This window comes from Gobio gobio, assembly GCF_949357685.1.
Source record: "Gobio gobio genome assembly, chromosome: 19".
In the NCBI taxonomy this organism is placed as follows: Eukaryota; Metazoa; Chordata; class Actinopteri; order Cypriniformes; family Gobionidae; genus Gobio; species Gobio gobio.
In genome coordinates this window covers 24,713,373-24,727,967 of record NC_137112.1, presented here as the reverse complement: position 1 = coordinate 24,727,967, position 14,595 = coordinate 24,713,373, and the positions used below count along the sequence as shown (strand labels likewise).

Sequence of the window (14,595 nt, the reverse complement as noted above, 5' to 3'; positions counted from 1 at the left end):
TCTCCACAGGAAGTGGTGACATCATGCAGTCCTTGAGGGACAGATTGTTAACGACCGGTCCTTGTGATAATTACAGTATGTCAGGCAAACAAAATGCTCTCTAATTATGTAATCCGTGTGAAAGGTGCATTTCTCTCTAAAGGCGTGTTCACTATACAGCGGAGATGATGAGTCAGCATAGTCAACTTCATCTTTGCAGCCGACACTGACTCAGAAAACACTAGTTTATTAATAAACAAGTAAAATGGCTTTTTTTTTTTTAAGACACTTTCATAATCATTACTTTCGCTTGTGCATTGCGGAATGCTTTATGCATGCGTTTATATATGTGTAAGACATATATTCCGACCCACTTAAAGTGGCTTATTCTTACTGTTGACATTGAAAATGAAGTGTTTTTCTGAGGGATTGCCGTTTTGACCGTTTCCACCTGGGCATAGTCATATTTGATCCGTTTTCCTGGAAAATGATATCATCAACATTGTTTTATGGAGATAAAATGGTACTTATCAACCTTGATTGGTATGGCAATAAAATATCACATTATTTTGGCAGTTAAAAGTTTTGGGTGTTTTTTTCCTGGAGTGGGCGGGTTTTGGTGAGCTTTCGTGCTGGAAATCGTCGACCCAATCTGGCAACACTGATCACACATGTACATTTACATTCCAATAAAGGTTATTGATAACATGCCTCTGAATTTTGACTTTTTACACCTTTACAATACTTATAGGCAACTAGTCATCAAATCTTCTGCTCCATGAAACAAGTTAATGCTCAGTAGTAGGCCTACACATAATATGGTTCTTTAATGTATTTGCATTGTATTAAATGCGTTCATTTTCAATGGGCATATAGCGGCTGAAACTTTTTTCAACATTAACATTTTAATATAACATTATAGTCATTATGGCCTTTTAGGAAAATGTTTTTTGGAGGAGGTGGGGTAGTTCACTAAAGGCCCCTAAGTTTTTGTCCTTACATTACTTTTACTTTTATACTTTAAGTAGTTTTGAAACCAGTACTTTTACTTGAGGAAAAAGCTTGAGTTGATACTTCAACTTCTACAGTCTTTTTAAACCCTAGTATCTATACTTCTACCGGAGTAATGCATGTGAGTACTTTTGACACCTCTGGTTGGATTCATTTATTTCATGTATTAAAGGACCAGTATTATTTCTGATCCTTTGATTAATGTTTAATCAAATTTTCCCCAGGAGATCAATAAAGCGCCATTTCCATCTCTCTCATGTTTTGAATTAATATTTTTAGGAGGATGTTCGTCCCCAGGACACTGTGTCTGTAATCGGGGGCGTAGCTGGAAGCAGCAAACAGGGGCGCAAAGCTGCATGGAAATTTGTTAAGGACAACTGGGAAGAACTTCATAACCGTTACCAGGGCGGCTTCCTCATATCAAGACTCATCAAGGTGAAACAAGTTCACAAGTAGAGACGAAAGCACCGATAAAATAAGCAACACATTATTGTGAATTAAGATGAGAAATACAGTACCAAATCGAATTTGATTGTGTATAATCACTGTGTATATATAATAATGCAGTGTTGATGCGCTGTTTTTGTTTCTTCACTGCAGCTGACAGTGGATGGTTTTGCAATAGATAAAATGGCTGCTGAAGTTAAGGTGAGCATCACATGCTTTCTCAAGTCACTTACAAAGCCTTTTTTGTATTCGACAGACAATGTTGTCCAAAGGGAAACGACATTTCTGCAATGTACAATTTTATCAAATGTTCTGCTCTAAAATTTAATTTCATAGACTAGATATTGCTCTTAAAACAAACCCATGTAAGCAAATTGTTCATTTGAATTGCTCTTATCAGTGGAGTTGGTTCAGTAATCTGAATGATTCATTAGTAAATCAGTTTGAATATGAAATAAAATGGAAATTTGTTGGTCAAAAAATGTATAAAACCTGTACAGGAACACATATCTGTTAATATAATGTATTCAAATAAGATTGAAAATGTATATACAATCACACAAAAAAACAGCTTTCACCTAATGTACAAATGTCACCCAAATATATAACAAAAAAGTCTCTTTGTTTAAATCGCAGCAAAACTGGTCATATTTTAGCCTAAAAATAAAAAAAGATATTATAATATTATTAACTTTTTTATATATATTTCTTTTATCTATTTTATACAGTACCGGTCAAATTATTATTATTTTTATGTTTTTGAAAGAAGTCTCTTATGCTCATCAAGCCTACATTTATTTGTTAAAGAAATGTCACACAAAAACAGTATTAATATTGTGAAATATTATTACAATTTAAAATAATTGTTTTCTATTTTTAATATGTTTTAAAATATAATTTATTTATGTGATCAAAGCTGAATTTTCAGAATCACAACATGATTTATCAATGTTGGAAACAGTTGTGCTGCTTAATATTTTTTTTATTACCGGTGATACTTTTTTCAGGATTTTTTGATAAATAAAAATGTGGAAAATAACAGCATTTATTCAAAATAGAACTCTTTTCTAACAATATAAATCTTTACTATCACTTTTTATCAATTGAACACGTCCTTGCTGAATAAAAGTTAATTTCTTTTAAACAAGGAAAGAAAAAAAAATGACTGACCAAACTTTTGAACGGTAGTGCATATTGTAAATAAAAGCTGTTCTTTTTTTTACTTTTTGATTAATCAAAGAATCCTGAAAAAAAAAGAATCACAGGACAGGTTATACAAAAATATTAAGAAGCACAACTGTTTCCAACATTGATAATAAATCAGTATATTAGAATGATTTCTGAAGGATCATGTGACACTGAAGACTGGAGTAAAGATGCTGAAAATTCAGCTTTGATCACAAGAATAAATTATATTTTAAAGTATATTAAAATCGAAAACCATTATTTTAAATTGTAATAATATTTCACAATATTACGGTTTACTTTATTTTTGGTCAAATAAATGCAGCCTTGATGAGCATAAGAGACTTCTTTCAAAGGCATTAAAAATAGTAAAGTTTACAAACTTTTGACAGGTACTGTGTATCTTTTATACTCTTTATTGTTGTATTCATTTATATTATATTCTGTTGATGCTTATGTTCTGCTCTAAAATATTTAATAGACTAGATATTGCACTTCAGTAGAGTAAGGAATGTTTCTTGAGCAGCAAATCAGCATATTAGAATAATTTCTGAAGGATCGTGTAAGTAATTGCTGCTTTAGAAAATCAGCTTTGACTTCACAGGATTAAATTACTTTTTTATTATTATTATTATTATTTTAAATTAATACTTTTTCACAGTTTTACTGGGAGGGGGTTTCTGTATTATTATTATTTTTTTTCTTTTTTTTTTCATCAATTAAATCTAGCCTTTGTGGGCATTAGAGACTTCTTAAAAAGGGGGGGGGGGGGGGGGGGGGGTTTAAGTTTCACTTAAAAATTAATGAATGTCTCACTCCATTATATAACAACAAGTTTTCAAGAAATATAAGGCAAGCAAAACATTACAAACAAAACTTGCCACAGAAAGATGTTTGGTTGGTTTTCGTGATAAGCAATAGTGTTTACCACTGCAGGATGCTGTTCTTCACAGAAATGTTGGTGGTTTTTCTGTTTTCAGAGTTTCTTTGAAAGTCATCACGCGCCAGCGGCCGAGCGCACGGTACAGCAGTGCTGCGAGAACATTCTCCTGAACGCTGCCTGGCTCAAGAGAGACGCAGACGACATCCACCAGTACCTGCTGCAGCGGAAAGCGCCCCCTGTCTGACATCTGAACTTTGACCCCTCCCTGACCTGCTCACTCACTCCAAAATGAGCATCATCTGGCTACCTTCAGCGAAAACAGAAATGATTTCAAAACTGCAACTCCATCTTAAGAATTACCCAGAGTCAATAAAGAGAAGTGAAACTAGGAAACGAGACCGTTATTCACTCTTGAGTGCGACGTAGTTCCCCATTCTGCCAGTGGGAGGCGCAAGCACTCGAGCAGAGCTGTGACTGAAACGCGAGAGATTCTCCATGTTATTTTTTGAGCTGGTAATGCATGTCCACACTTTGTTCCCTCAGTATGGCGCTCCTCTTATGCAGTGGTATTATAACACAATCATCTCTCTTTCCTTACATTCACCGGTAAAAAAAAAAACAAGCATGATGTTGATATGCTCAATTTTTAAGTTTGTTTGTTTGTGTTTTCCTTTTGTTCTGTACAAATCTCCTTCAGTTTTATTAGTAATGGCTATATACGAATTTTACCCAGAATCCTCTGCGGCTTGACTGGGCAGAATGGAGGTTAAAGGTTGAGGTGCACTGGAAATTGAACGGACTATGGTAACGGCTCTGAATCCCATCGTTAGTAACGGTTAGGGCTGAAGACGCATAAGCATGGTACTGTGTGTATATCGTAAACCGCGAGCATTAGTTCTGAGACCTTCAATTAATCTGAAATGTGATTACATATGCATACTCTTTGCCCTTGTCTCCTGTCACTGTCACCCGTTCTTCTGCACTTCCAGTGGTTTATACCTCCAGAAATCGACACAATGGAAGATAAATTACACCGCAAGACAGAAATGTCATTAGCATCTGCCATGATAATACAAAGCTGTTAGAGAAACATTTTATAAGATGTATTTAATGATTATGTTTTGCTGTTGTTGAAATCATAAAAAGCCCCCCAAAAATCATGATTTAACCTGGTTTCAAACTCGGAGGCCTTAAATTGGTTAACCTGATTGTTTGATGGCATGGTACAACCCTAAACGGAGAATTTATTATCTGCTGTGGCGCTCTAAATCTTTCCCTGAAATGTGCTTTTGTTTCAAAATACAATTGATGTTCATTAAAGAAGATGAGAAAAAAGATAAAGGTGGGCACAGCTGTATTGTTGGAATGCTATATTGGATTTGTACTTGTGAGGTATGACTCTCCATGCTCTTATATTTGTGTGCATTTTGTAAAAAAAATACACAAATGAACATGTATCCCTTAAATGTATATGCCATAGACATTCACACCGTTCAAATGAGTGTTTCAAAAACATATCACTTTATGAATATACATGTAAATAATGATTTCAAATCACGTGCAGCAGGTACAATGGGAGGAAAGGCGAGGACTTGATTTTATCAGCGTTACAAATGCTTAGTTTTGGGACTCTGAAGAAGCACAGATATGATTATGAAAATTCACCTATGTTTGCACAGATTTTATGTTGGGAGCTCGTGTTTCCTGTGCAACATGCAGACTGAAGTTTGCATATCTGAATGAATTTGAATAGCAGATTTCAAACATCAATGATAGTGTCCGAGAGGGATTTCACTAGATTTTCATTACATTGCCGAGGACGACAAAAACCAGGCAATAAAGAAAATCGCATCTGATGCAAGAGAGGAACCTTGTGCAATGGACTGCTTGCATTTATAAAAGTATTACAAGAGATTAATCTGTATTCCAGCTTTAACATTAGCTGGTATTTTATCAAATGCAGTCGTGAAAAAAATGGAAATAAGATTTGTTTAAAATTGTCATGGGAAATAAAGTCGTGAAAAATCATACATTTCTATAGTGAATATGTTTTTTAGATATGCTCAGAGATTAATACTGTCGGCTGTAAAAATGTTCTTTGAAAATGCATCGATATAAAATTATTTATTTAAAAACTTTGAAGCGTACGAGGTCAGATAATGTAGCGCCTCTCCTCGCCACCGGAGGGCGCTGATGTCAGATCCGCACATGGTCGCCATTTTTCTGTTACACGAAGGAGTCCGTGTAAGAAGAACATGGCGACATCCATTTGTAGGACGTTGAAATACTTTCAACCTATAACATGTCAAAATATTAAGGTAAGAAATTATTAAAGTATTACATCAAAAGGGCATATTAATGAAACATACATTTGAATGTGCATAACGTCAGTCAACATGGTTAAATTATTAATTGAGTGTCAGCTAGAGACTTCAGTGCATGTTATAAATGTTAAGTGATTTATTTCTTGGTTTTCTAAGAAAAAGCAACGGGTTTTGTAAAATGTAATTTATTCTCATGTATTGTCAAAATCACTCCTTCATATAATCCAGTATGCCGCGTCGTTGCTGGACGCGAGGCTGTCGCAGCCGGTGTTGGTTCCGATCCGCACGAAGAAGCGCTACTTCATTCCTCCAGCGGTGAATGTGAAAGAGAGAACACAAACCGAGCAGGAGGCTAAAGCCCGGGCTGCGGGTGTGGTGGTCCGACAGCAGTACATAGAGAGACCCATCAACATCTCGTGCACAGGTACGCGTGTCAAATTACTGTCATTGCTTGCACATTTATATGCAAACTCTTCCAGTCCGAAGTCTGGACACACCTACTCTTTCTTTAGTAATGCTGCATTCACGTGCTCTCGGAATTATTGTAAATACGAGTTTCCTAGGTACAAATTGCACATGAACGCCCTCCCAGTTCAAAATTTAAAGGTGCACTACGCGAGGCGTGTGTTTCACTCTTCTTATTAACAATCGCTCAGCCCCACAACACTATGTCCTGCTCTGCTTCATACTACAGTAACGTTAATAATCGCATCCATGAACATGATTTCTGCCCGAGTCCTATCCCGATTCTTTTCCACCGGCTGTGAGGTGAAGACCACATGTCCCAAGATTCTGTGCTCAAACGTGGCGTCATCAAACTACGCCTTTGTTTTGAAAAGGCAACCTCTAGTGGACGGAAAAGTTACATAGTGCAGCTTTAAATGCGACGAGCTCGTAATCACGACTTCAGAAGTGGGAATTATTAAATTTCCGATAGCACGTGAAGGCAGCATAAGTAAAAATACATTGACTGCTTTTGGAAATGTGTACATTGGTGCAATTTATTCCAATGTAAGACTTCCGATCAAAGCGTTTTTAAAGGGATAGTTCACCCTATTTAAATCAAAATTTAAATTCTGTCATTATTTACTCACCCTCATGTTGTTCCAAACCCGTAAGATTTCATCTTGTCAAAGGAAGACATGATCGCTTTATATGATGAACAGATTAAATTTAGACTTTTATTCACATATAAACATCCATTCCCTCCAAGCATGTTTGCTTGGTGTGCCAGAACCAAAGAGGTTCATTCTCATGTGTTACTCAGCACGTTTGAGCTTCCGCAAGAACCAATGAGGTTCATTCTTGTGTGTTAGGGGTCAGAAAGCTCTCAGATTTTATCAAAAAGATCTTCATTTGTGTTCTGAAGATGAACGAAGGTCTTACGGGTTTGGAATGACCTGAGGGTGGGTATCCCTTTTAAGATCATCACGTGAAACATACACTTCCATTAGGGGTCAGTATGATTTTTATTTGTTTGTTTGTTTGTTTGCCTGCTTGTTGAAAAAAAAATTACACATTTATTCAGCAAGGATACATGAAAATATTTTTTTAATTACTTACTTAAATTATTATTTATTTAAAGAGCACCTATTATGGCATTTAAAATGTTCCAAATATTGTTTTAGAAGTCCCCAACAACAGTTTTGCATGCATGCAATGACAAAAAAGAATTTAGTTTTCTTATAATATGCATTTATTTTTACCTGTTTTGACAGCGATTCTCAAATGATTCCTTTAGTGATTCACTTTTTAAAACCCCGCCTTTACGTGACTCTAATCTGCGGTGATTGGTCAGATGACCCAGTCAGTTGTGATTGGTATAGTCTGTGCAGATATTTTCGGAAACGGAACGCCCATCAAAGTCTTATAGTGACAGTAATTTGTTAATATGTGTCAGGAGTTATGAATATGAAAACCGTGTTGGTACCGTTTGATTGTAATATGAGCCTCAGCTGATCTCATTCATAAAAAAACTCCTCTATTCTCCTCACGAAGACTCGCGACAAATCATCATCCCTCAGGGCTTTTAGTTCAAAAGTGTGCAGATGAGGAGACATATTGATAGATTCTCATATGTCTGTGTCAAATTTCTAAACAGAGGAGTATTTTTTATTCAATACTTCCTCAAAATGCGCAGATGTAGCCTAATCATGAGCGATTGAGTCTCTTATGTGTTGTTTTCAATTCATACTGGCAGCCGGAGGGCGCTCTGTGCACATGTAGTCCATGTACAGACAGACGTAGAAGATACCATGTGCCATAATAGAAGTCCATAATAAAAGCTTCCTGAGATCGCGAAACATGCAAATAGAGACATTTGAAAACTAATAAACACACAATCGCGACAATGTATGGTTTGTCTTCAAGCCACTTAGTCTTCAAATGCTCATCCTTGGGCAGATGAAAAAAGTTTGAACTTCAGAACACAGGGTCTCATCGCCATGATGTTTTCTAGTTTTCACGGAGCGCAATAAGTGGGCGTATCGTATTCAAAGAACTTGACAAGTTGACGTCATCTAGTCAAAGAAAAAGCTTCGGTCTTCTAGCGATTCTTAAAAATGACTCAGAGTCGACTCTTACTTTTGAAAGAAAATAACTATATATACGGTGCACTGTCATATTTCAAACTTTGCAGGATGTTTTAGTTCACTTAGATCTATGTTACACACTACATGAAAGGTACATTTCAAAATTCCATGATAGGTGCTCTTTAAAGGGGTCATAGAATGGTACATGCACGTTTACAAGTTGATTATACGGAAATGTGTGTTGGCAGTGCCTGTACACAACCATCCTATAATGATAAAAATACATCCAGTGTTTTTTTTTAATCTCCTTATATATTTTCCCCTGTCTCAAATCGAGCCGTCTGACTGTGTGACGTTACACGGTGTACGCCCCTCCTAAGATTGTTGATTGACAGCAGCGTTTCAACACAGACCCGCCCTGAGCGAGCTGTCATCAGTCCGCCATTGTTGATACTCTGGAGCAGAATGGCGTCTAAGCGATTGATGTGTTGTGTTGTTGGGTGTAATAACGAACACAGCAGTCATTTTGATGTTCCTAAATCCGAACCGCTGAAGACCCAGTGGCTGCTGAGTTTTGCTTTAGAAGGGAGTATTCCCCCCCGATCAACGTCAATGTTTGTGCGAATCATTTCTCAGCAGACTGCTTTATAAACGAGCGTCAGTATAAAGCAGGTTTTGCTAATAAGCTGCTCTTGAAAAAAAGGATCGTGTTCCTGCTGCACCTCAGGAAGATGTGAGTGTAACGTTTTATTAACCTTTATATTAATCTTTGCAAATCGCTTGCACGCTTCACGATGAATGAGGCTAAAGTTTACAGGGTAAGTTACATTACGGCATGCTTTCTGTGTATGACGTTCTCAATATAATTCATAATCCCACGTTTATAATGAACAACGCGTTATGGTTATTATTACAAACTGTGTACTCGGGTGATAAAGTTAACGTGGTAACACTACACTAAGCTTACTTTTGTACATGGTTTATAACGGTGTCTGTTACTGATTAAGAAGTAATGTAAAAAAAAAATCTTATAACATAACATCAATCTGTCAATGAACTAAAACATCAGTAAACACATAGCAACTACACTACTCTGCCAGTACAAAGATAGATCAAAGTGACATGACATTAACCAACCATTCAGAAACGTCCTGTTCGAACTTCGATGGGTTCGTCATCTGTTCCTGGTCCGACTCCGGTTCAAAATGATAAGGTTGCTCAGATGTGTCCTCAGAGACTCCCGTTGCCATTATTTCTCGAAAATATACCCTCAAATGTTGTCAAGGCAACACTCCACGTGTGTTGTGGTGTTGTGTCGGGTCGAACCGAACCGAACGACCCACAGAGCAGAGGGGGCGGGGTGAGCAAAGCTCATTATGATTTAAAGTCACATACAATGAAATGACTTGCTGAAAACTGAGCTGGTTTTGACCAGGTAAAATGAGCGTTTTCTTACAATACTAATGAGAATTTTTAATTAAAGTATATTACAAACTTTTCATTTAGACACTAAAGAATCATATTAACTTGTACAAAAATTTCATTCTATGACCCCTTTAATACATTTAAAGTAATCACCTGCGATGTTACATCAGAGTTCTATTTCAAATCAATTCTGTTCACTTAAACTTTCTATTCATCAAAGAATCCTGAAAAAATGTATCAGTGTCCACAAAAATATTAAACAGTTTTCAATTTTGTTAATAACAAAAAATATTTCCTGAGAATCAAATCAGCATCTTAGATTGATTTCTGAAGGATCATGTGACACTGAAGTCTGGAGTAATGATGCTGACAATTCAGAGTTGCATTAAATACTGTATATTCAAGTAAAAAAGTTATTTTAAATTGTAATAACATTTCACAATATTACAGTTTTGCTGTGTTTTTGATTAAAGGTCCAGTTTTTCCAGTTTTTTTGAAGCTTTGATTGTGTTTACAGTGTCCAATATAACATGTGTTCATGTTTCGCGTGTAAAAAAACACAGTATTTTTCACACAATTTACTTATCTGTATACCGCTGTTTTCACTGTCTTCAAAACGGCTTGAAAGATTTCCCTGTTCTATGAAGTCCCTCCTTCAGAAATACGTAAAGAGTTCTGATTGTGCCAGCGGTTCCCGTGTTGTGATTCGACAGCAGCTTAGCACACGCTGCCCGGAAAGGTCACGCCTCTTACCATAACGGGGAGATGCATGTGCTCAAAGTACAGCGTCCCTGGCCAAAGAAAGGTGATTTGACTCCGGGATGAAAATAACAGCGTCTTGACGACATGGCGACAAACACACTCTATGAACGCAACCGAACGCAACACTTCCTCTTCTCCACGTGGGAGAAACAAGACCACGCCCCCTTTTTTGCGTATTCTTGTGGGCGGAGGTCAGTAAACAAACTGTTCTACTGACGTCATTAAAGCAGGATGTACAGGGATGTAGTCCAAACCGGCCGTTCGCTGTAGGCTTTGAAAGGGAACTTCTGTTAAATAAAATATCTCGCTTGGCATTGAACTTTGAGCTTTATAATTTTACAGGTATTATTTATGCTCTAACAGCAACATTACACACTAACTAAAGTTTGAAAAATGGGATCACGAAGAACAGGACCTTTAAATAAATGCAGCCTTGGTAAGCAGAAGAGACCCCTTTAAATACATAAAAAAAAATCTTACCAACCCTAAACGTTCGAATGTTAGTGTACATTCAACCAAGTGTGTCCAAACCTTTTACTAGTTATGTATTGGTGCAGAGTTTTGTGATTTTTATGTTTAGTTTTTTGTTCAGATTAAACTTCAAAGCCTCTTGGGCGTTGCTCTTCAGATGTTCAGATGATAAACTTAAAAAAAAAATTCTTTCATTTTTTTCAGCTGGCATCTTTGATCCGTACGTTCCTCCTGAAGGAGATGCTCGTCTCTCCACTCTGTCCAAAGAAGGTCTGAAACAGCGCACAGAACAGCTGCGTCAGAGTGCAGCGTCACAGCTGTCGTAAGGCCCACATCTGCTTCAATGTTTCCCTGTAAACTTCAAACTGATACTGCAAATCAAATCCAACAGAACTATGCTGGTCTAATATTGGTATGGTTTTTTGTTTGAACAGGATTCGTAAAATAAAGGATCATGACCCAGATTTCTCCTCTAAAGTGTTTCCAGGACTAGCTCAACAGATCTTCATAGACGCTCACGCAGCACTCACACAGTAAGAAACAAATCCTATTTTAACAACAATAGTTACTGCTCCAGACTTTACTCTACCATTCAAACATTTTAGATCGGTTGAATGTTTTTGAAAGAAGTCTTTTCTGTTCACCAAGGCTGTTTTATTTGATTCAAAATACAGAACAATGGAAAAAATAACAGCATTTATATGAAATGGAAAGCTTTTGTAACATTATACACTATCGTTCAAAAGTTTAGGGTCACTAAGAAGGTTTTTTTTTTTTAAAGAAGTTAATACTTTTTATTCAGCAAGGATGCATTAAATTGATCAAAAGTGGCAGTAAAGACACTTATAATGTTACAAAAAAAATATTTTTCAGGTAAATGCTGTTCTTTTGAACTTTATATTCATCAAAGAATCCTGGGGGGGGGGATTTACTGTTTTCAACATTGATAATAATAAATGTTTCATCATATTCGAATGATTTCTGAAGAATCATGTGACACTGAAGACTGGACTAATGATGCTGAAAATTCAGCTTTGCCATCATAGGAATAAATTGCATTTTAAAATATATTCAAATAGAAAACAGTTATTTTAAATGTTTAAAATATTTCACAATATTACTGTTTTTGCTGAATCAAATAAATTCAGCCTTGGTGAGCAGAAGAGACTTCTTTTAAAAAGCATTAACAAATCTTACAGATCTAAAACTTTTGAACGGTATTGTGTGTGGTATTCATTGTCGTTTCCAATTTTCCCCACTTAAAACATCTACATTAATCAAGTATTCATAAATGTCCTATTTCCCCAGATTTAACAAAGAAAAGCTCCATTCTTTGGTGACAGAGAGGTGTTACCCTGTAAGTAAATCTGTATATGTATGAAGTGTGAAAATTCACACGTAATTCAACTCATTATTTTCTCATAAAGAGAAGCAGCCTTGTTTTAGAGTCCAGTGTGTCCTTTTTCAGCATTTCAGATTTCCCAAACTCTGTGTGTGCATGTTTTGTAGGAGATGGTTCGGGGAAACCGCTATAAGACTCTGCGCTGGCGCTTCATTGAATCACTGGAGCCGCCGCGGGTGGTTCATGCACGGTGTCCTGACATGATCAGCAAGGGCAACCTGTATGGCCAGGTGACTCTCCGCATGCATTCTAGACAGGTGAGTGAAGAAGAATAACAATTGTGTGTAAGAATGGGATTATATGGGAAAACTGAGTTTGGGCTCATGATACCACTTCAATCCATCTCTCAGACATTGGCAGTCTATGACCGATTTGGCCGGTTGATGCTTGGAGATGAAGATGAACCCAGGGATGTCCTGGAATACCTAGTGCTGGAGAGGCATCTGGTCAACCCTTATGGGTGCTGGAGACTTCACGGCAAGATTGTTCCAGCATGGGCTCCCCCAAAAGATCCCATCATTAGGGTAAATGACTGCTGTTTGTTTCTTCATATACACTAAATTGCCAAAAGTATTAGGACACGCCTCCAAATCTTTGAATTCAGGTGTTCCAATCACTTCCATGGCCAAAGGTCTATTAAATCAGGCACCTAGGCATGCAGATGCTTCTACAAACATTTGTGAAAGAATTGGTCGCTCTCAGTAGCTCAGTGGATTCAAGCATGGTGCCGTGATAGGTTGCCACCTGTGCTATAAGTCCATTTGTGATATTTACTCACTACTAAATATTCCACGGTCAACTGTTAGTGGTGTTATAACAAATGTGGAAGCAATTGGGAACAACAGCAACTCAGCCACGAAGTGGTAGGCCATGTAAAATCACAGAGCAGGGTCAGCGCATGCTGAGGCACACAGTGCGCAGAAGTCACCAACTTTCTGCAGAGTCAATAGCTACAGACCTCCAAACTTCATGTGGCCTCCAGATTAGCTAAAGAACAGTGCATAGAGAGCTTCATGGAATTGGTTTCCATGGCCGAGCAGCTGCATCCAAGCTTTACATCACCAAGTGCAATGCAAAGCGTTGGATGCAGTGTAAAGCACACCACCACTGGACTCTAGAGCAGTGTAGACGTGTTCTCTGGAGTGACGAATCACGCTTCTCTGTCTGGCAATCCGATGGACGAGTCTGGGTTTGGCGGTGACCAGGAGAACGGTACTTGCATGACTGCAAGTGTAAAGTTTGGTGAAGGGTGATTATGGTGTGGGGTTGTTTTTCAGGGGTTAGGCTTGGTCCCTTAGTTCCAGTGAAAGGAACTCTTTGATGCTTAAGCATACCAAGACATTTTGGACAATTTCATGCTCCCAACTTTGTGGGAACAGTTAGGGGCTGGCTCTTCCTGTTCCATCATGACTGCGCACCAGTGCACAAAGCCAGGTCCATAAAGACATGGATGACTGAGTTTGGTGTGGAGGAACTTGACTGGCCTGCAAAGAATCCTGACCTCAACCCGATAGAACACCTTTGGGATGAATTAGAGCGGAGACTACGAGCCAGGTCTTTTCGTCCAATATCAGTGCCTGACCTCACAAATACACTTCTAGAAGAAAGGTACAAATTTCCCATAAACACACTTCTAAATCTTGTGGAAAACCTTCCCAGAAGAGTTGAAGCTGTTAAAGCTACAAAGGGTGGGCCAACTCGTTATTAAACCCTGTGGTTTAAGAATGGGATGTCATTAAAGTGTATGTGCATGTAAAGGCAGACATCCCAAAACTTTTGGCAATATATTATATTATATATTTTTATGCATTTTGTACTGACTTGTTTTTTTTTTTCAAGATATATAAGAGTTTTTTTCAAATACATTTTAATTTAAAAAACATCTAATAAATGTGGTATTAGGTATTTGGATTAGGTGTGTGAAGAAAAACTTTTTTAAAAAGTGAGAGATGTTACTTAATAATTGATATCTGAATTCAACAGACTATCATGATTCCTGGTCCTAAGCTGAAGCCCGAGGATGAGTTTGAGAGTCTGAATTACCAGGTACCAAAGCCAAAGGCAGTGCAGTGGTATAAGTAATTCTGAATGTGGTGCCTTACTCCACCCAACAAAGGTCCACTCTGTACAGACGGATTTCCAATAATCAAAATAAATATTTCTTTATTTATAAAA

General features: G+C 37.3%; 2 protein-coding genes across 2 annotated transcripts in view; both read left to right on the top strand.

Moving 5' to 3' along the window:
- Nucleotides 1-5,533, top strand: part of npepps (aminopeptidase puromycin sensitive) — a 33,595-nt gene extending 28,062 nt beyond the window's left edge. Inside the window, exons 21-23 of the mRNA XM_079845089.1 lie at nucleotides 1,270-1,425; nucleotides 1,591-1,638; nucleotides 3,603-5,533. Coding sequence (XP_079701215.1) covers nucleotides 1,270-1,425; nucleotides 1,591-1,638; nucleotides 3,603-3,749 — 351 coding nt within the window. The 3' untranslated portion in view covers nucleotides 3,750-5,533. The remainder of the gene's footprint in view (nucleotides 1-1,269; nucleotides 1,426-1,590; nucleotides 1,639-3,602) is intronic.
- Nucleotides 5,534-5,736: 203 nt separating this feature from the next.
- Nucleotides 5,737-14,595, top strand: mrpl45 (mitochondrial ribosomal protein L45). Its single transcript, XM_079845123.1, has 8 exons — nucleotides 5,737-5,823; nucleotides 6,058-6,253; nucleotides 11,223-11,340; nucleotides 11,453-11,551; nucleotides 12,327-12,375; nucleotides 12,528-12,677; nucleotides 12,771-12,944; nucleotides 14,404-14,595. The coding sequence occupies exons 1-8, from the start codon at nucleotides 5,761-5,763 to the stop codon at nucleotides 14,500-14,502; spliced, it is 948 nt and encodes a 315-aa protein (XP_079701249.1). The 5' UTR covers nucleotides 5,737-5,760; the 3' UTR covers nucleotides 14,503-14,595.